Source organism: Gopherus evgoodei, chromosome 10 (genome assembly GCF_007399415.2).
Source record: "Gopherus evgoodei ecotype Sinaloan lineage chromosome 10, rGopEvg1_v1.p, whole genome shotgun sequence".
Lineage (NCBI taxonomy): Eukaryota > Metazoa > Chordata > Testudines > Testudinidae > Gopherus > Gopherus evgoodei.
In genome coordinates, this window is record NC_044331.1 from 58,810,981 (window position 1) to 58,833,720 (window position 22,740).

General features: G+C 38.3%; 1 protein-coding gene across 12 annotated transcripts in view; it reads left to right on the forward strand.

Moving 5' to 3' along the window:
• Positions 1–22,740, forward strand: part of RBFOX1 (RNA binding fox-1 homolog 1) — a 2,538,143-nt gene that overhangs the window by 2,389,429 nt on the left and 125,974 nt on the right. For all 12 annotated transcript variants that reach the window (XM_030577473.1, XM_030577470.1, XM_030577474.1 and 9 more), the window contains 5 exons: positions 15–158; positions 3,445–3,498; positions 9,712–9,804; positions 11,474–11,534; positions 16,805–16,858. In XM_030577473.1, the coding sequence (XP_030433333.1) occupies positions 15–158; positions 3,445–3,498; positions 9,712–9,804; positions 11,474–11,534; positions 16,805–16,858 (406 nt within the window). The remainder of the gene's footprint in view (positions 1–14; positions 159–3,444; positions 3,499–9,711; positions 9,805–11,473; positions 11,535–16,804; positions 16,859–22,740) is intronic.

The following is a 22,740-nucleotide window of genomic DNA, read 5'->3' on the forward strand; positions in this document are numbered from 1 at the left end:
TTTAATTCTTTTAGCAGACAGATGATGCAGCACAGACTGACGGCCAGCAACAGACACAATCCTCTGAAAACACAGAAAACAAGTCACAGCCGAAACGGCTGCATGTCTCAAATATACCCTTCAGATTTCGAGATCCAGATCTCAGACAAATGTTTGGGGTAAGTACTATATTTTTGTTTGCATGCTTATTATTGTCACATTTTAAAAGAAGCATTATCTTTACATTATAGGCAGAGCTAGCAGCAATACCTAAAGTTAAGATTACATAATGCTTTCCATTGTAAGACCCTTTTTTCCCTCATTACTCATAATTAATTGCCTGACTTACTTATCCTGCTTGTAAGGAGAAACAATACTATATGTACTCCACAGAGCTATAATGTGATGGTAGATCTCCGCAATATCATATCTTTTTGTACTCTAAGAAAACAAGTAATTAATACTGGCTTAATTTATTACATACTTACATACTCTCTCTTGTGAAGTCTTCTGTTCACCTTGAATTCCACACCAGTGGTTGAGGATCTTTAAAAGCATAGCAGTAAAAAATAGACATTACTTGGCCTAATAACTGCATTATTATTAGCCTCCTTTCACAAAGAATTGTACATGGCCACATGATACTCCAGTACTGGACCTGCTTTTTTCCCCCACCTATTCATATAATATTAATAAACATAAATAACTCACAGATACCCTTATGTTGGAGCAGGATATTGTATTAGATTTTGAACCTGCAGTTATTTTATGTGGGTATGAAAATGTAATCAACACACACACACACACACACACACACACACACACACACACACACACACACACACACACACACACACACACACACACACACACACACACACATTTATATTTTGTATGAGTTTTATTTAATATATGACAGAGTCCCACTTAATAACAGAGTCCCATTAAAAGACAAGAAGGCACAAAATATGTCAAGTAATTGACTTAAATTCATTATAATAATAATGAATTTATCTTCTATTTTTTTTAACAGTCTTATGGAGCAGAAGAAGTATCTACTTAAATATGTACTAAGAACCAAATCCTGACATGATAGTGGGGAAAAAGGGATATTTTCACATAAACATATCGGAATTGCCCTAGCAGCTCTCCCCCCACCAAATACAAAGGTGTATCTGATGCAATGAATTTCAGAGCACAAAACTGTAAAGCATCTGATCACGTATGAGAACTCCCTAGGATAAATGTATGTTAATCAGTTAAAATTAAATTTAAATAAAACAACTCAGAAAACAGGTAGATTCTGTTTCTAAATGCACAAAATGCAAGAGTTGTTTTGTGGGTGTTAAAATCCAACTGTAAACAAACTAAAGTTAATTTGTGTTATTCATTCCAGGTTTTTAGGATTCAGAAAACTCAAATAAATCTTACTTTCAAATTGGAAGGTGGCAGGAATTCCCCAACTTCCATACAACTTGGTAACAGCAACACTATTGGAGCTATAGCTGCATTAAGCGTCCCACTTGCAAGTTGAGGCAAAAAGATTCCTAAAAAAACCAGTAAACTCAGTTTTTTCAGTTATTCATTGCTAAACCAACCTGGACAGTGCAAAGAAATCTGAGTTTCTAAACCGATGGGAAATTCAAATTCCTATCATTGCACATTCTAGTGAAGTTTCTGAAATGAAGCCTGATATTGAAACCATCCTTTGCACCTTGATCCTGTTATGAACATGATTTCTTCTTAGGTGCAAGAGTTGAGGAGAGCAGGCTTGTTTACTAGTTTGGGTTTTGCTTTTCCAACATCACACCAATTATAGTTTAAACATTAGACAATTGTCTGCTTATAAGCTAACAATAGAGGTTAACACATTTGTTACTTGGAGGATAAATGTAACCGGGGGAATAAGGCAAAGGATAACAAGAGTATGCTGATTTTTCTAAAAAGTTAAAATGATAAAAGGAACTCTTTCTTGTAATGGATGTGTTTAACATATCTAACGTACTTAGTAGACTGCAGTGGAGTCTAATTTCTGTAGTATATTATACACTACAAATTATTCTGCTTCTGCCTGCATTGTTTTGTCTTTCCATTGTAATATATTGTTTGTCACTTACATTGCCTCACCAGAGTTACACTGCTTCACATGACATGTTAGTGACACATGAAATAGCAGAACATGACACATTGAGTGATGTACTGGAAAGTGTCACATCATAAAACGTGTCACATCAAAAAATGTTCTGGCTTATCCATACTAAATACTGCCCAGGGTTAGCATTCATTCCCTTTGCTAAAGCAGGTATAGTGAAACTTCTTTCTTTGAGACAGAACCTGTGCATTTTTGCATGTTTGGACAGTGTTGATGGCTATGATAACACCAATAATAATAGTTATTATTATTATAAGATGTACGGTTTATTCCCACACACAAGTAACAGTTTCACTAAGTTGGGACAGGGCTTGTTTGGGAAAAACTCAGCACTGGTGGAAGTGTCTGTCTTTATCTTCTTTGAGGGGGCACTGGAAGCTGTGGTGTATCCTTTTAGAAGATATGGGTGAAATACTGGCTCCACTGAAATCAATAACAGAATTCCCATTTGATTTTTAGATAAAGCCTGGATTTCACCCTGCATCTTTAATCACAGCCAGAAAAAGCTGTAGCAAATATGGCCTTATTCCTCTTCATTTCACTGGAGGAAACTAGAACAAGACCAAGGGGCTCATATTCTTCTGAGGATGAGTGGGAGGTGATAATCACCTTTAAATGCAACAGTTAATACCTGTCTGGCGGGTGGTGATTGCTGCACTCCAAGGGTAGTTACACAGTGGGATATTAACTATACTGAAACATCATTATAAGAGGACTGAAAAGCCATTGAAAAGTTTGTAAAATGTTGGGACTTTCATTTCATTGTGATATGCAGTGTTGTTGTAGCCATATTGGTCCCAGGTTATTAGCGAGACAAAGTGGGTGAGATAATGTCTTTTATTGGACCAACCTCTTGTGGTGAGAAAGACAAGCTTTTAAGCTCATACAGAGCTCTTTTTCAGGCCTGAAGAAGAGCTCTGTGTACGGTCACAAACTTATCTCTCTCTAACCAACAGAAGTTGGTCCAATGAAAGATATTACCTCACCAACTTGTCTCTTTAACATCACCGTGATATGGGTTTAACCATAGTGTGGTTCACAGTCAGCAAGTGCTACTATATTTTAATTGCTGTTATTGATTATGCAGAATAGTAGTGGTGCAGTTTTAGCTGTGTATCAGGCTCATCACAACATACATTTGATTCAGCTACTCTTCATTTTGTCATATTTTATAGCTTGACTGGCCTGTAGTTTAATATCTTTATATATATGAGGTACTAAATCTTCTAATACTAAGAAATATCTTTGCTACATCTCTGTTATGATGTTTTCAGATTTTCTGACGTTCATGTGACTTTTCTATTTCTTTTCAGCAATTTGGTAAAATCTTAGATGTTGAAATTATTTTTAATGAGCGAGGCTCAAAGGTAAGCAGTTTAATTCACCAGAAGAGTCAGTTAATTGATTTTTAGTATTTGATAAGATTAAGAGAAAACAACTGCACTGGTTTAATAAATGCATCTTAAAAATCCACTTGAATGGAAACACCTTTTGAAGCCTTTTGTCAGTTTCCCAAACAGTAAGAATTTCAGTGGACTCATTTAAAATCCTTTGAAAGGAAAAATTATAACTACTATAAACTGTCAAAGTTCAATGGGAATTTTGCTTTCTGCTTTTAAATATAATCATGTATTGTCTAGGCTGATTCCTTATCCTTTAGTGATAATTACGTTACTCATTTTATAAAATGAGTCATATCTGCAGAAAAATAAGGAGATCATTTGCTAGAATAGGTATTTTCTTCTATTGAAATGAAAGTTGGTAATATGATCTAATATCCTCTTGAGTAATTACGCAATAAAATATGTCATTATTCCAGATTATTGATGTGCAGATGTTTTCCTGGTTAGTTAAAAACTTCAATGCACCAACCCTTTGAATACAATTTATTTTAGTATTTCTACCAATAAAGACAATGTACTGTATTGTAAATTCATTTTAGTTTTCCTGAAAGTTACTTTGCTTTAAATTTATAGCCTGATTTATTGGGTACTTAAGAAATAAAAAAATAAGATTGTTATGCTTAGATAATTTACATTAAATGGTGCAAAACAGTCATTTTCCCAGTAAATCTTACCCATATCAGCTGCACTATAATTTTCTATGTTTACGTTGTATGCATGGTAACTCTCCTCCCCTTATGTCAGAGTCTTTCTAATCTTTGTCCCCCTATATATTCGACTTGCAATAATTCTTCCCCTCCTACACATTATTCAGTATTAATGATGGAAGCCTTTTTCTCTTGTAGTATGTCAGATACATTACAATCCTTCTGTAATCCCTATCCTAATGTGTCAACATTTTCAATTCTAACTTTAAAACAGTCACCTTTTCTTCCATATAAAATGATGCAACCATCATGTCTTATACTCCAAAACCTGTTTGAGTTGCTTTGTCATTCATAAACTGCCATTCCCCTCACCCAGTTAGAATATTTACTGCCTATTCTGTAAAACAACAAAGATGCTGGGGAACGGTATGACTCAAAAGTTTGGTAATGTTAAGCCAATACAGGAATGCAGGGCCTTTTAACTTTAGATTGGGAGTTCAAATTGGGCTTAAGCTGGCAGTGGCTGAAATCTGCTATACTTAATCTGATGACTGTTCAGGAATCTTTGTGAAAGAAACTGGTTGTCAGAGACTTGTTCCTAGAAGCTAGATTTAAAATTTCAGAACAAACAGCACAATAGGCATCTTTGGTGGTTTCAGGAGTAAGTTCAAGGCTTAAATGGGTATGGTCAGTATATTTACCCTCTCTCCCTAAGGGCTTTTATACATTGGACATTTTTTGTACCAATATATCTGCACCAATGCAGAACCTTATTGGATGAGTGCTGCACCAGCTCAAGTCAGCTTTTACACTGGTGCAGCATGTCTACAGGAGGGGTTGACGTCTGTGCCATGCAAACCTCCCACTGTCCTACACTATAAAAAAAGCTCTTAAAGAGGGTCTCACAAGGCTCAGTTTCCTTAGCACCCTCTCTGTCCGTGATTAAAAGAGTAGATGCCAGTAATGCAGTTAACAAGCACGTCAAATCACCTTTTGCATTTGACAAGAATTGAGCATGGGTACTTCTGTAAATTACAGCTTACATGACACGAAACAATTCAAATCCAGAAAACATGAGTACTAATGCAGATAAACAGAGAATAGCAATTTGCCTCCAAAGCAATGCTCAAACTGTCCACCACCCCCAATCTAAAGTAACTCCTCACTTAAAGTCATCCCGGTTAACGTTGTTTCATTGTTATGTTTCTGATCAATTAGGGAACATACTCATTTAAAGTTGTGCAACGCTCCACTCTTACGTTGTTTGGCTGCCTGTTTTCTCCACAGCTGGCAGCCTCCCTACGCACGCCGCACGCCTCCCGCCTCCCGCCTGCCAGCAGACTCCATGGATCAGCGCCTTCCCCCTCCAGCTGGGGCAATCAGCTGGCTTTCAGTGTTTAGGAGGCAGGAAGGAGGGGGGAGGAGCGAGGACTTGGCATGCAGGCTTCTCCTGCCTCCTGAACTCCACAAACCAGCTGATGGCCCCAGGCAGGAGGCAGGGGGGAAGAAGGGGGAGCCTGCATGCTGAGTCCTCACTCCTCCCCCCCTCCCTCCTGCCTCCTTAATGCCGCAAGCCAGCTGATTGCCCTGGGCAGGAGGGAGGAGGAAGGAGCGAGGACTCAGCGCGCCTCCACACTCCCTCTCCTGCCCATGGCAATCAGCTGGCTTGCAGCGTTCAGAAGGGAGGGGAAGGAGCGGGGAGGAGCGAGGACACAGCATGTGAAGAAAAGGGGGAGGAGGTGTGGGGAAGAAGAGGCAGATCAAGGGTCGGGGTTTGGAGGAATGGGTGGAGTGGATGGGACGAGGGCTGAGCCCCCTGCCCCCAGCAAAATCAGTGCCTGTACTTGCAAGAACAGCAAGAGGAGCAGTTGGACAATCCATTCTCTTCCACTCTCTGACCCCACCACCTTAACCAAACTTCATACTCAGCAGCAATGACTGTAGTATTAAATTGTTTCTTGAAAATTGTTTAAAATGTATATAATGCCTTTTGTCTGGCAAAAAATAAATTTCCTGGAACCTTTAGGGACAGTTGCAGAGCTGCTAAGGTAAGATTTTACTCTAGAGATATAAAAGTACTCTAACAACAGTGAACACCATTTTTCTGTATTTGTAAATCATTTAATGATTTTACAAACATGTATGTGCTCATTTGTCCATAATATAAAGCCCGTTAGCCCTTCCAAACAAACAAACAAAAACTCCCAACAATCTCCCCAGTCAAAAACAAGACTATGCATTGCCATGTAAAACTTGGTTAACGGTCAAGTACAGGTTGGTTTTTGTTTTTTTTTGGTTTTGTTTTGTTTTCCCTTCAGTGTTCTTTGTAGTACCTGAGCACTTTGCAGCTCATATTATGGATTACTACAATAATAAATATTTGTTTAGTTGCAGTTATGCTGAGTGTGGAATGTACATAGATACGTGAAAGTGTGTGCATGCTTGTGTGTGTGCGAGAGAGAGAGAGAGAGCTCTATGCACCTGATGAATAAAAGTTATTATCTGATAAAGTTTCTGTAAATTAAAATAGGAGTGTAAAAACGTATATAAAAGCTTTGTTTAAGTAATGTTAATGCATAAGAAAAAAGAAGTGTAAGGAATTCAAAATGACAGCTGCTCTCATTCCTAAATGTTTGGATATTTTGTCTTTAGTTAGCTTGTAGCTCAACTTTAATATTAACTAAAGGTGCATTTTTCTTAGATATTTTATTTTGGATGTTTCTTTTATTCCCAGTATTTAAAAAAAAATCTGGAATGCATACTGGTGCTATGAGCAAGTGGGCTTACTCAGGAGACTGTTTTTAGAATTCTAGTCATAATTAACAGTCCAAGAACTCATACCAAATTTTCAGTTCTTGCCACTCAGGGAAGATAGTTGACTATTCTGCTTGGAGGAGAAAAGTGAACAAACACTTAGGCAATATTAGAGTAACTTACACTATTATGTGAACGTTAGGTTCAGTGGCTGCAGTGATAAGGTTCTGCTAAGGAATTTTTTCAGTGGCACTTGGAATTTAAGAGTTTGTTTACAGAGCTATTCCAACATGGGAGTTTAGTGGGTGGGTAAATAGCAATTGAAAGTAGCCAATATGTTGTCTGAGAATTAATTAGAGGAGGATGGAAAATTGCACCCATACATTACTGCTATACACACATGTACATACACACACTTCCCTACATAATGCACAAGAATAGATACATCTATGGCTTGAATAGATAAAAGGATTACCAATCTCCACTTTGAAAAGATAATTTCCAATAGTTTCTTAATGTTTTTTTACACATTAATTCACTATTTTGACTTTGTGTGTATGATATTCTGAATGGTTTGTGTTTGTTCCTGTTTAGCTAAAAGTGGTTTTTTTGGGTTGAATATATCCCCCCTCACTCCCCCCCAAAATTTTAACATTCTGCCCCTCCCCTTTCCTAATCCATAGACCCTTTTTGCTAATACAGGACACATAGTATAGGTTAGATTGCTGGGAAGGAGTTACTGAGTTGGATAGACACTGACTGCAAAATTAAACAATGGACTGGACCAGGTGGAGAGGGAGAAGGTGATTAAGTTATGCATAGAGGCAATCTTGCCACAGAGACTCCGTGTTTCACTCAGAAATAATGTTAGCCTGGTTGAGGAAGTGGATGGAGCTTTAGTTAGTAGAATATAGATACATATTTTTATATCAAGATTGGCTTTATAAAGTTTGTCCTTCACAGTTTATGTCATGTGTTATTAACACAGTTTTGGGGGACCTGGCCAGGGGCAGAGGAGTGTGGAAGTATAACGTCTCTTGCTTGAAGTGCCTAAAGGCATGTCTATGCTACAGCGTTGTAGCTGCCAGTGTGCATGATAGTGCTATAGTTTAGGTGCTTCTTACATTGATGGAATGTCTTTTCTGATCGATGTAGTTAGTCCACCTCTCCAAGAGGTGTTAGCTAGCTGCATCTACAGTATGAGTTGAGTTGACCTAACTGTGTCACACACCTGAGAGACAGACAGTTATATTGATCTAATTTTTAGGTGTAGACCAGGCCTAACAAAGATGAGCACTGCACAAAAAAAGTTGTTCTGAGAATACTTTGTGAATGAGGATGAAAATTGTGTGTGGCTGGGACAGGATTTCTTTTATACACAGCAGAAGAACTTGGAATGGAAACAGTCCTTAACAAAGGATCATGTATGTTTTGCACATGCTTGTTGATTTGAAACACTGAACATGATTAATGCTTTTCTACTGGGATAATTGACTTTAAATTATAGAAGGTGAGATGATCAGATTGGTCCCTTCTGACCTATGAGTCTATGAGTCTATGAGTCTATAAAAGCATAGCATTGGCAATATTTGAATTGTTTCAAAGGGTTGGAGTACATTTTCTGATCATGATATATAAATGTTTGTTTTGTTTTTTAAATAATGAAATGTCATTTTTAAAGTTATTGTAGCAACAATGTCAGTGGTAGATGAAGCATTTTAATTTTTCCAAGTTTAAAATCATATTTATCTGCTTTAGCACAAAAAGAAAGAATGCTAGCAAGCTGGGAAGTCTTTGTTTAGTCTAAGAATGTTAAGTGCTTAGAATAGTCAGAGAACTAATATGCAGCAGAAAAGACATAACACGTCTTCCTTTGGTGTTGAAGTATTTAGTGGTTAGTTTTTTTCATGATAATATCTCAAAGTTGCATAACCCTATCCCACTAATATGGGAGTAGGTAGAGTAAACAGTCTCAGTTGCATGTACTATATGTCAAAAATAATACTGATATGAAGCAGTTAAACTTATTTAAAATGTTTGCATTTTTATTACTTTATCAAAGTTTCTTTCTATTCATATCATGTGATTTTGTTTGATCTTTTGAAAATCAGAAAGTTTATGCTTAGTTATAAAAGTACCACTTTTGTTGGTGATTTTCTTTTCTTTTCTTTTTTTTTCTTTTCCTTTTTTGTTTTGTTTTTTTGTTTTTATAAAAAAATAAGTAAAGGCTATACAGTTTGACAAAAGTTTAAATAACCCTAGTGTTGCATGGGAAAAATGTTTCTTACAATCACAACAGCATGACTACGTAGGCAATGTTTTAGAGTATATTGGCATTCAGTGTTGAATTTTGTGCCCATGTTTTTTTTATTTTGTTGAGACTATCTGCATGTCATTAAAAAGTGATCCACTTTCTTTTCTCATTATTTCATTTTTTCTATGTGAAGACACTGTAAATTTGATTTTGATTTCATTTTTTTGTTAGATTTATTTTCCTCTGTAGTGACATTGAGAAAGGTATCTTTGGTATCATTCTTTGAATTCTTCAGGGGGTGTTATCTAACTGATGAAAGAGAAAAAAAAAACTTGTTCACATTTGTCGCTTATTTATTGCACATCTTAGTATGATTATAATTTTTCTAATTTGCATGTTACAGAAATGAAGCAAGAACAAGAAAATATTAAATTAAAGCGAGAGAACATAAGCAAACAAGTGGTCATTGACTGAAATAATAATGTGCATGTTGTTTTCCCCCCTTCTCCCTCCTGCATGCAGGGATTTGGTTTCGTAACTTTCGAAAATAGTGCTGATGCGGACAGGGCGAGGGAGAAATTACACGGCACCGTGGTAGAGGGCCGTAAAATCGAGGTGCATGTTCAAAATATTTTCCTTTTCATCTTTTTTATAAATGTCTGCTTCACTCTCATTTGTTGTTTCAGATGCATCATTGGTGTCTTTTGTGTGCTCCCCTTTCCCCTTCCCATTGTTTATATATATATATATATATTTATATATAAAGAGATAATCTGGCCTTACTTGGGTTTTTTTATTATTATTTCTTTTGTGATTATTTATTATTATTATTATCATTATTGCTCTAAGGTGGATGACAGAAATGAGACAAAATGAAAGCTTTAATATTTTGAAGTTATTATTTTTATATGTTTTGTAAATCAATGGGTGCAGTAAATTCCAAAAAAAAAAAAAATTAAAAACTAAAACAAAACTGTGAGACAGACAAAACAAAAACAAACAAAAGGTCGTTTTTTTTTTCTTTTTGATGCCGGGTTGATGTGGGATCCACAGTGGCTTTCAAAATAACTCAGATTGGGAGATTGTAGCATCCAAAAGATATAAAAAGTGACAAAAGTAAAACAAAAGAACCACCACCAAATTAATTGGTTTGAAAGTTTCATTTCAGAGTAACCACCAAGCTAGTTTTCCTGGTTGGCCTGATCCATCCATCCCCATCAGGAAACAAACCCAAATGTTTTTGGTACCACTGGGTCCCGTTCAACACTGCCTCATAGTCATATTTGTTAGAATAAAAAAAAAAGAGAGAGAAAGAAAAAATACCAATTGAAAATGCTGTCGTCTTTTGAGTAAGATGTTGCATATTTTGCCTTTTCATTTTCCCCCTTCGACGGTAGCGCTTAGGGCCCTCACCAAACTCTCAGTAACCATGGTAACTGTATACATACCCATGCTGGCGATGGTGCTGAATGGTAAGTGGAGAAGTCCATCTGCCGTTTCACGTATTTAGCTCTGATATACCACGTGAATTTTTTTGACTTGTTGTATTAAGTTTTCTTGATGCTATATTTTTTTCTATATTGGTACGCCTGTAATTGAGTGTACGTTTTAAGCAAGCCTGGGAGGCACTGATTGGATTGAGGATATGACTTCGTGCACATCTTACTCAGATTGTTAACTTCATATTGTGTTAAATAATGCACCCTCTTTTTATCCTTTTGTTAGCTGTGATTTTAAAGCTTGAATGATTTTGTTAATTCTTGCAATGAAAAAGGCTCTTGTTCCAAGTGTTGAATGCTAGATGTTGCTTTTCCAATGGTACTTCTCTTCTAAAGGGTTATGTTGCACACTGCTAAAATTTGTTTGTCCCTTTTTTTGACATTTTATTTGTTTCCTTGTACCTTGTCTCTTCCCCCTCTACTCCACTGCATGTTCCTTCATATAAAAGATATTTTTTTGAAATATTTATTGTTTCAGTGTTATCATGGAATACAAGCATGCTCTTAAATTTTAAATTATGCAGTACCTTTTTAATTTGCTTTTAATGTGTCTTTATTAAAGTTTAAATGATATGATGTTGCTTTATTGAAATGATTTGTAAGTTTAAATGGTTATGAAAGTAAATGTAATTATATATAGTACGATTTTGTTATGCACCTACTGCCTTTTAAAAATTAAATTGCATATTATTTTTATATGACTAATAGCAGTAATAATGCATGCATTTAATAGTACCACAGACTTTCTCTATAACATTTACTAATTTAATTTTCTATATGCATAGGTAAATAATGCGACAGCACGTGTAATGACAAATAAAAAGACAGTCAACCCTTATACGAATGGTAAGTGCATGAGCTTTTGATCCTTTCTTTTACTGTCAAATACTAGAATGCATGTAAGCCCTAATGTTGCAAGCTGCTCCCTGTGGGTGGACTTCTGCAATTGCATGCAGTCCTAATGACTTTCTGTGGCCCTGGGTTTCATGGGGCCATCCTCAGAGAGTTCATTGTAGGATTGAGGCCAGTTGTTGGGCAAACTGATGCACTTGGGCAGAGGTCTGTTGACTTCAATGTGGCTCCTTGAAGGCACATCCTTCTATTTGTATGCAACGAGTTGCAGGATCAGAACCTCAATGATGAACTGTAGTAGCAATACGTAAACTGATGCTGCATGTACCAGAAAATATACCTGCTAGGAAGTGATTATTCTGGCTTTGTGCAGTGTTGGTATAGCAATGAACGAACTAATCATAGGGACAATTTTGCCCTGGCTGATATACTTGCAGGGAAGGTAGGAAGGATGCTCCCTCTGTCAAGCATGAGCTGCTCTTTGGTATTATCATAATACAGCTTACTTCAGGATTGTTTCTGTTGTCTGTTCCACAATTTGTTGAGAGTAGAGAGTAAATCATAATTGTTTTATGGTTCCCCCTTTTCTATACATGAATCTAATTAGGAAATCACCTAAAAATGATGTCATTGCTGTTAATTTAACAAATAGGTACAATATTGTAGACTAATGACAGAAGAGTCATGTGTAGAAATGTGGGGAGGGGTGTTCTGGGCAATGCTTTTCAAAGAGATTTCCCCCTCAATCCCCTTTCCAGTTCTTAATTCAGCAGCTTTACCAAAAAAGATTATTTACTGTGAGTTATTTCAAATCATTAACACCTTTCAACTACAAAAATTAGCACATAAATGGATTTATTGACAATAATTATTTGTTTGGCTTGGATACTTGTGCTATAACCATTTGTTTTCCAAACTAATATCTTTGTTCCTATTTGCCCATCAAAAATACAAATAAAACTGAACATGTATGATCAATAAAGGCAGATTGCCACAACTGGCTGAGACACTCCTCAGTGCTGAAATACAGTGGAACTTATTTTCCACATTTGAGAGCTCATTGTTGAGATTTTGCTAAAAAGTGGGGCAAACAGAAGTAAGCTGTTTATTTTTTAGTGAATGTGTCATACTCCTCTCCCCCATCCATAAAAATAAAATAACTGTTCTCAATTTGCCATATAATTATTGACCTATTTATAATAATCTGGGAAGGACTAGTCTGAAATTCCTCAGGCTCTTCTGGAAACTTTTCTTCCTTTTTTTTTTTTTTTAATTCATGTGAATATGTGTCTGTCCAAGTGATGAAAATGGGAAGCTTCCTTCAGTGCTGCTGATCTTTATATAAAATGTCATCCCAGTGAATCAAGCCAGACAGGCACAAGGCTTGACTGGGTCATACAATAACATTTTGTTCTAACAATAAGTTGGAATATTTTATATACATGTGAAGATTTCACTCTCCTCTTCAATATGTTGTATGACAGAGGGGATAAAAGAAGGTTTGTTATAAATGATATTGTGCATATTTAAATTAATCTTACTACAAAGACTAAGGGTTTTCTCTATTAAGCATCAAATATCAAATCCAACATTAGGGATGATGATGCTTGAAAAGGAAGCTCAAGCTTCTTATGAATATTATGTGTTTTAGGCACAAGTTTACTTCAGTGTCACACAGAGTAGGTGTTACCTTGCTTTTTAGTATTGTCATTTTTTTACACCTGAAACGTAGGCTCCTGAAATGATGTTGATAAAAGCATTTCCTACATAATTTGAAGCTTTTTCATGAACTTCTTGTCTTATGTTCCTCATTTTTAATCTTTTCTCTGGTTGGGAAAAATCAGCAATCACACATGTAAGCCCACATAATGACCTAGTTTGTAGTACTTGTTCAAACTATCACACACAGGCCCACTGACTGGTGTGGGGGGGGGCAATTGCCATGGAGCCCAAGTGATTTAAAAGGGCTCAGGGGCCCCCAGCTGCTGCCGACAGCGCAGCAGGGCTAAGGCAGACTTCCTGCCCACCCTTGCTCCACTCCACACTGCTCCCAGAAGTGGGCAGCACATCCCTGAGGCCCCTGAGGAGGGGGTCTCCATATGCTGCCCCTACCCTGAGTGCCAACTCCACAGATCCCATTGGCCGGGAACTGCGGGCAGTGGCGCACGGAGACCCCCTGGGGCCCCCACCTACGAACCGCTGCCAGAGGGCTGTGCCAGTCACTTTTGGGAGCTGCCTGAGGTAAACACTGACCTCTGACTCCCTCCTGCACCCCAACCCCCTATCCCAACCTAGAGCCCTCACTTCACATCCAAACTCCCCCCAGAGCCTGCACTCCATACCCCCTCCCACACCCCAACGCCCTGCCCCAGCCTGGTGAAAGTGAGTGAGGGTGGGGGAGAACAAGTGACAGAGGGAGGAGGGATGGAGTGAGCAGGGGGCAGGGCATCAGAGAAGGGGTGGGATGGGGCATGGTCTCAGGAAAGGGGCAGGGTAGAAGGTGGGCCAACGGTCTTTGGACTTGTGTGATTAGACAGTTGGCAACCCTACTGGGCGGACATGTCGAAGCCCTGGCCGTTCCCGAAGAGCACTCCCAGCAGTGCAGCCAATAGCTTGCTGGGCAACAGCAATGGAGCCAGCAGCATATGGGGCTAGATTTTTAAGTATGAGTCTCTGAGTGGTAGGTATAACATAGTCACAGCACACACAGTTTTGTCTTTTGTATACTTATATCATGTATTTGGGAGGTTGCATTTCTAAAAAAAACCTATTATGTGCTGTATTTTATGTTTCACCCAGACACCTTCCCGGTAGTTTGTTAGCAGAGATTCTATAATGAATGCACTACTCACACACTGAGCAGATATTAAAATAGAATGAACCTGGATTTCTAACAGATATGCAAATGCATTTTTGTTTCTATAAGGGAGTTCTTTATGAGTTAGGAGCTTTTGGAAATAAAACCTTGAAAAATTCCCCAAATAGTTAATTACTCAATAAATATGTAATTGCTACCACAACTGGTCATGCAAGTTTATGCTAGCAGATAGATGGATTTTTGTTACTTACCTTGTGCTTGTCATCTGTTTTGGAAATATAGCTGCTTTTTAATTGTGAATTACCTGCCTGTAAGGAACATGCACTATACTGGCAAAGTGACTTGCAGACATCTTTAGATTTTCTAGCCTATCATGCCCCATATTTAAGTCCAGGAAGGTTTATTCTTCAGTCTAATGCTTGTTTTGTATTTAAGGCACTAGACCAAAATCTATGGGCTTATAGGGCACACAGGCTTGCATAAGTAGTATGAGAGTCAGGGCTTCAGCTGTGACCAAGGAACATGTAGCACAAGTCAGGACAGGGGTATAGAGAGGTGCTGCAAAACTCACCTTTGCATTGCCTTGATACTGGCACTTTTGTATGCTGAGCTAGTTCCTACGAATCTGAAACCACAGCCAAACATCAGCTCAGTGAAGCGGAATCCTTGCCACATCCCTTTCCTCCAGCCATGCTAAGTATGCAAACAGCAAAGAGGAAAGATGTTGTAAGAACCTCTATGCCATCCCTTACAATAGGGTGATCCTGTCATGGCTAGTTATGCCAACTATACAGCCAGAATCTACTGGCAACATGGAGCAAAGCAGATGCGCCACGCTAGCGTATCAGGCCTTAGAAGTGGAAAATGTCCTTTGATGTTATGTCCATCTTCCTGCCAAAGCAGGATAGCTTCCTACAGTACATGATTGCTCCCTGCAGTGCACTTAACCTATATTTCTTTGGATGACTATATAGATTTATTTTTTCCACCGTTGCGGCTTTTAGAGTTTCAACATGAGGGGAGATTAGTGTTGTGGCAATAAGGCAAATGCATCAAATTATACTCACTGGGGAGAATTTGCCTCATCCAACTGCTAAACCAGGGTTCTGTGGCGGTTCCTTGCTCCTATCATGCTTGATTAACCCACACAGTTATGGGCCAGTACGTGCTTCATTGGCAAGATAAAGTAAAGTTTAATGGCTGTTATTTTCATGATGAATGAAGTCTTTCCTGTGTTAGCTTCCAAAAGTTCGATGGTACAGCCATCAGAATGGGACTGGGGAGGAAATGAAATATGGGCTCGACTTTCAGCTGTGAGCATCGATCTGCATCTCCCAGGATTTTTTTTTCTCTTTGACAAATTGAGTGGCCATTAGTATTAGTTCAAATCTGAGCAGTATGTGTGATCTCCTTTGACAGCAGAGACTGAAGGATCTGAAATCCACTCAAATCACACATATTTTGGACTGCACTGCTCAGGGATCTTTAAGGAGAAAATTTGGTGCAACACAACAGTCAAAATACCCTTTAGTAGCACTTAAAACCAAGGTGTTCATGAAAATTCACAAGAAAAAGTTCATTAGTCACCATGAGACTGTTGCGTGCGTCTGTCAGTCTGTCTAATCTCATTAATAAAAATTAACACAGATAATTCCCACGTTCCTCACACCATATGTAGGCCCCACTCCTGCTCAAAAATGAAAATAATGACTCTAGTGATGCAGGATCAGGATCATAGTTTTTAAGTACTGCATTGTCAGACGAAAGGTCTTATACAAGTATGAAATACCACTCTATGCATACAGATTTGTTCAGGATTTCCTCCATTTTTCTGCTGCCTCTGGAAACCTGGGATCTAAGTCATCTCAAGTGAAACGGCTTTAGTGGACTAAGAATAACTCAAGAGAAGATGGGAGTGTGAGGGGGAACCTTTCACATAGCTTGTCACACTTTTTAAATAATTGTCAGTCTTTGCTGAGGCAAGGCTTGAAGTAGATATGTTCTCACATCTCTGGAATGAACTGCTGTACGAAAGCTGTGTGAGGAAGCTTAAGTGGCTTCTGCCTACAATGCACTGTTTACTGGCTTGAGTCAATGCTTACCAGTCTGTGTTTTATGAGCATTAGAATTCACAAAATATAACCCACTCCTGGAAAAAAAGCCAATATTTTATACAATCCTCAGTTCCCACCATTTATATTTCATGGTGACATAGCCAGACCACTGCATATTTAAAGATGAACAGTTTAATCATTTCTTCTAAGTATCTAAACACTGCAACCAGACTTGTATGGCTGCATACACCTTCCACTGAAACTACAGTATCCTGAAGTAACAGCTTCATATTCTCATTTTCTATATAGACATCTAATATTTATTAATATTTATAATTATAATATTAACTTAATCTTTTTTCTGTTGTTGTTTTTGGTTTTTTTTGATGTAGGCTGGAAATTAAATCCAGTTGTCGGTGCAGTTTATAGTCCAGAATTCTATGCAGGTAAGAGTACCATTATACTTGTTAATTTTATCTTGCTTTTGTTGTTGTTGAAAGTGTACAAAATGTTTTCAGTATGAGTTCATTTATTTCACGTTGCCTGCCAATCATTAAAATGTTTATAAATGAAGGTTTTTACCAATAACCTGAGCAAATTAAAATCTACCCTTACGATACATTCAAGTATATGACTGTTATTTAATTTTACATAATAATATAATTCTTTGTGAAATGAACACTAATGTGTACATTTTTATTTTTTATATATCAGCACATTCACTTTTGCCTAAGGAGTAGTTGAGATCAACACCTCATAATAAAACAGGAAAATATAGCCATAATCATTTTATTTCTTTTAAATATTAGTTTTTTCAGTGTTTTATTTGTAAATTTTTTGTGTATGCAATTTTAGACCGATTTGGGAAAATGACAATTGAGTCAGGGCTCTTGACTGGGTGTTACTCCATTGTTTAAGTTATTTAGGATCATAGCAGTTAAAAGGGAGCACAACTATTAGTTCATGAAGTGTAACCCACTGCCAGTGTAGGATAAGATCCCCCAAACTGAGGATGCATGTCGTTTTAAACTGATACTTCATTTATTTTGGGCCAGCAGGCATGAGGGAATTATTTCACTTTTCAGATTCAGTGTTTTACTTGTGTATAAACAATTTTTTTTCCAGTTAGAGTGGAAAAAGCTTTAGCAAATGGAATATCTTAATATATTCTTTGGCAATTTCTTTCCAAGTAGAAGTATAGATTAATAAGCCCAACTGTATTTATCTAAAAGTCACAGATTCCAAAAGGTGCATCTAATCCTAAAATAACTTAAATCTTTTTAATGTTATACCTGTAGAACTCACCTTTTATCTATCGAATCTACAGCGTGGCCAAGTTCTGCCCTTGGGTACATGGGCTCATATCTCACTGGAGTCAATGGGATTATGCCTGCATCCATCTGAATGAATTGGGCCACAATCAGTAACATCTAGAAAAAATACTGTGAAACCGTAACACTTAGATTTGCCAACTTTCTAATCACAGAAAACCAAACAGGCCTGTCCCACTCCTTTTCTGAGGCTTTGCCCCCAATCACTCCATAACCCCCTCCCTCCATTGCTAGCTCTCTCCCACCGTCACTCACTTTCACCGGGCTGGGGCAGGGAGTTGCGGTGCGGGAGGGAGGGTGAGGACTCCGGCTGGGGGTTCAGGCTCTGGTGTGGGGCTGGGATGAGGGGTTTGGCGTGCAGGAAGGGTTGGGGGAAGTGCAGGCTCTGGGAGGGAGTTTGAGTGTGAGAGGGGACTCCGGGCTGGGGCAGGGGGTTGGGATGTGGGAGCAGGTTCGGGGGTGGGGTCCCGGTGGTGCTTAGTGCGGCTCCTGGGAAGTAGCCACCAGGTCTCTGCAGCCCCTAGATACATGGGCGGCCAGAGAGGCTCTGCATGCTGCCCTTGCACCCACAGGTGCCACCTCCACAGCTCCTAATGTTCGCGGTTTGGGGCCAATGGGAGCTGCGGAACCAGCCCTTGGGGCGGGAGCAGTGTGCGGATCCTTCCTCGCTGCCCATGCATCTAGGGGCTGCAGGGACCTGGCGGCCGCTTCCAGAAGCCATGTGGAGCTAGAGTAGGCAGGGAGCCCCGTTGTGCCACCAGTGGTGCCAGCTGTAGCCACAAGGGTCCCTTTTTGACCAGGCATTCCGGTTGAAAACGGGACACCTGGCAACCATAATAACACTTAAACGCCAGTTAAAGTCTGGTCTAAAGCCCACTGAAGTTAGAGTCTCTCCATTGACTTTGAATCAGGCCCTCAAAGCACAGCTGACGACCATTCTGAAGAGACTATCTGTTGAAAGTGAGTAACTGAACTGCAGAAGGCAATCAGACACTGTGTATTTAAAAGCAGCAAAGAGTCCTGTGGCACCTTATAGACTAAAAGACTTGCATGATTTCAATATCAGCTGGAATCTTTTAAATACACAAGTATCAGAGGGGTAGCCGTATTAGTCTGGATCTGTAAAAGCAGCAGAGTCCTGTGGCATCTTATAAACTAACAGATGTATTAGAGCATGAGCTTTTGTGGGTGAATACTCACTTTGTCGGATGCATGAAAGTTCATGCTCCAATATGTCTGTTAGTCTATAAGGTGCCACAGGACTCTGCTGCTTTTACAGATGCAGACTAATACGGCTACCCCTCTGATACTTGTGTATTTAACAGATTCCAATTGATATTGAAATCATGCAAGTCTTTTGAAGGCCCCTAAGCCATACATGCATCTCATGCTAAACTAGTTTAAGTAGCTCCATCCCTATCTTTCCATGTGTCTGTTTTTACATGTTTTTGTATGTATATGAGGTGCCAAAAAGCTTTTTCATTTTTTCTCTAAACCAAAAAAGTAGATACTACTACTATTCACTCAGCTAATTAAAAGATTGCAGGACATGTTTATTTCATAATCTTAAAAACTAACTTCAAGCTAAGGCCAAAAATGAAGCTTTTCATCTCAAAAGGAGATACATAGCTGTCACTATAATATGATTACTAGCAGCAAATGCTATAATATATGTGTTGTGACAAAGTTCTTCCTCTACCTTGGGGGGGTCCTGCGCTTATTGGCGGATTTGCTTGCCTCACAGATTCACCCTGTGGGTTGGGAAACAGCCCAGAGACCTTCTCCTCTGGTAGAAGCCACTGTCCAGGTCAATTCCTTCTGTGTTTGATCAGGAGTTGGGAGGTCTGGGGGGAACCTGGGCCTGCCCTCTAGTCTGGGTTCTGGCCCAGGGCCCTGTGGACTGTAGCTGTCTAAAGTGTCTCCTGGTACAGTTGCACTACAGCTACAACTCCCTGGGCTACTTCCCTTTGGCCTCCTCCCAACACCTTCTTTGTCCTCACCACCAGAACTTCCTCCTGATGTCTGATAACGCTTGTACTTATCAATCCTCCAGTAGTATGCCTACTCACTCTCAGCTTCTTGCATACCTCTTGCTCCCAGTTCCTCTCAAACACACTTCCTCTCCTCTGGCTCCCTGGCTCTCTTTGGCCTGACTGGAGTGAGCCCTTTTATAGCATCAGAGGAGCCTTAATTAGAGTCAGGTGCTTAACAGCCTCACCTGAATCTTAGTAGGTTAATTGAAGTCAGCCCCTGCTGTGGTTACTCAGGGAACAGAAAACTGCTTATCCATTGGCCAGTATATCTCCCGTCTACTGCTCTGCTGTTCCCAACTGGCCTGGGTCTATCATAGTATATAAATGAGAAGACAACAACAGTCAAACATTTTTTGGGGGAGAAACAAAGATGTTGAACAAGAGCAATTTTAAATATCTGTATTGAAGTCAAAGGAAGCTGCCTGGGCACATAAAGAGCAGAATTTGGTCTATAGAGTGTTAATAAGTATTAAAGTGATTGGTGGGGTGGACCATTGTGGTATTAAAATAGCACTGAAATGTGTAAAGGTATTTAAATCGCTAATTCCTAGCTTAATTCTTAACTTAATTCAATTGAATTAAATTATTTTAGCTCTACTGTAAGTGTAGGCAGGATTTATTTCCCAGTTTTGTATGTGTCTATAAGTTAAAACAGAGAATGTGACATTGATCTGGTTTATATATTTAGCCAACCAACCCTGAACCTGCATGAATTAGGAAGTCAGAATCATTAGTCGTTTTATATAAATGACTTTGTGTTAATGACAAATATCATAATATTCTCATAGTGCAATTATCGATTTTTCTCATGCTTATGCAGAATTAACAACCTGGCTTCTAATTGTCTCACAGACTAGGGCATGAAGAGTTCACATATTTTGTAAATTAAAATCAATATTTTCAATATCTCCTAAAGGTAATTTTCCTAATTTAGTGGACATTTCCCTAACATTTATTTTGTCTTTTAATTATAAAATGGCAGGTTATTGATTTTTGTGTATAACCTCTTCAAGTCCCAAGTGCATTTTTATTGCTAACACAGGGAGGTGTTTGCCCCTCTTAATGAGAAGCTTTAATTACCATTAGAACAGTATTAATTTAGTTTTATGAATTATGACATGTTGCCTACTACATTCTAAAACGTTCTTATCAAGACACTTCATTTTTTTATTTTTATCTGAAATTTTATTCCTTTCATACATACAGGCATTTTTTTAAAAACTGCACATCCAACTCCTATGTTATTAGTGCCTTTAAACTACTGAATGAACAATAATGTTTCCCACTGACGTATTTAAAGTTGGTTGAAAAGCAGTGTATTATTTTTATTTAAAAAAGAATTACATTGAGATCTCCTAATGTGATAGAAAATGAAACAGTAAAACAGCAATGTAGTGTCTGCCCACAATAATTGAATGGTTTGGCATATTGTGCCATTCTGCCCGATGTCATTTGGAGAGGACGCAATAAAACTTTTGAAGACTTCAGAATTAGAAATAAGGTTTTAAGGTGGGTAAGATTTTTAGTTTTTTAATTTAATTATGGTTTCCAGTGCTACCGTGTTAAAATTCAACATGGAAAATATCTATTAATTCACATTGTTGTATGCAGTGTTTTATAGCTTTGTTAGTCCCAGGATTTTAGCGAGAGAAGGTGGGTGAGCCAATGCCTTTGATTGGACCAACTTCTATATTGAGACAATGTTCTGTGTGAGCTCGAAAGCTTCTCTCTCTCACCAACAGGAGTTGGTCCAATAAAAGATATCACCTCACCCACATTGTTTCTCTGCTACTTCACAGTCAGGGCAAGAAGTTCTGCTAATAAATGATGAAAAATTTGGCCACTTTGGAAATAAAAGATGATACATCTACAGAGAAACTGTTGATTTAAAGCACCTTTAATCTTCATAAATAAGTAAAAAAACAGAAGTTTATACAAAGCTGTCAGGATGGCATTGATGAATGGCAGATTCACCCATTTCTCAATTGCCGGTGAAGACACACACCGCAAGGCTTAACCGCGTTGTACATCATATCTGCCAGCTCATTTCTGTGATTAAATATTCCATCAATGTGGGCTATAAGGCGGTAAAGCTTAACAAGATTCATAAGATGCACCACTTGAATACACATAACTCACTTCCTTGGATGGCGAGCACCCCGCATGCAAAAGAAAATTAGAATTGAGTTAAATTACTCCATAAGACAAGATCAATCAAGAAAGGAAAAGATCCCCTAATGCAATGCAAATCTAAGATATAGTTATGTCCTGATAACTTGAAGCAGACAATTAAAGTCAAAAGTGGAGAAATGTAATGTGAATCAACTCCAAAACCCTGAAGATAATGCTAAACAGTAGAACTAGTGACATGATTGTTATTGCTCCACCTTTTTCCTCTAAGTGTACTATAAAAGCAGACCTTCTATTAAGAAAATGTGTGACAGATAAAATGGAGAATGAAGAGAGATACACGACAGACCATGCATATGCAAGTAATAATTTCCCTGTGAAAGATACTACAACAAAACTATTTTTTGTCCAACTGAGTAGCTTTATAGGTAGCTTTGAAATGATCATGGCTGAAGCAAATTAGAACATCAAGAAAGTATGTCTGCTTTTTGCCAGATGATAACATTAATAGCATTATGATATTAATGGTTTGATATTTTGGTGAGGGTGTGTACTTCGATGACCAGTCTGGCAGGACAACGATGTGCTAATGAGGTATCTTTTGGAATACAGCTGTTGTAATTAGGATTTCTAACAATGCACTCTAACAAAAGACAGTGGAAACTGTACCACAACATTGACAAGTTGCCACAACCTTTCCTTTCCAAGATCTTTGTAAAGCACTTCAGCAATATTATGTTGAAGGCAAAAGGCCTGAACTTTATTAGATGAAACCCATTAACTGTTTGTTTGTTTGTGCTCAACTGATAATATACACACTTTATAATCAATATG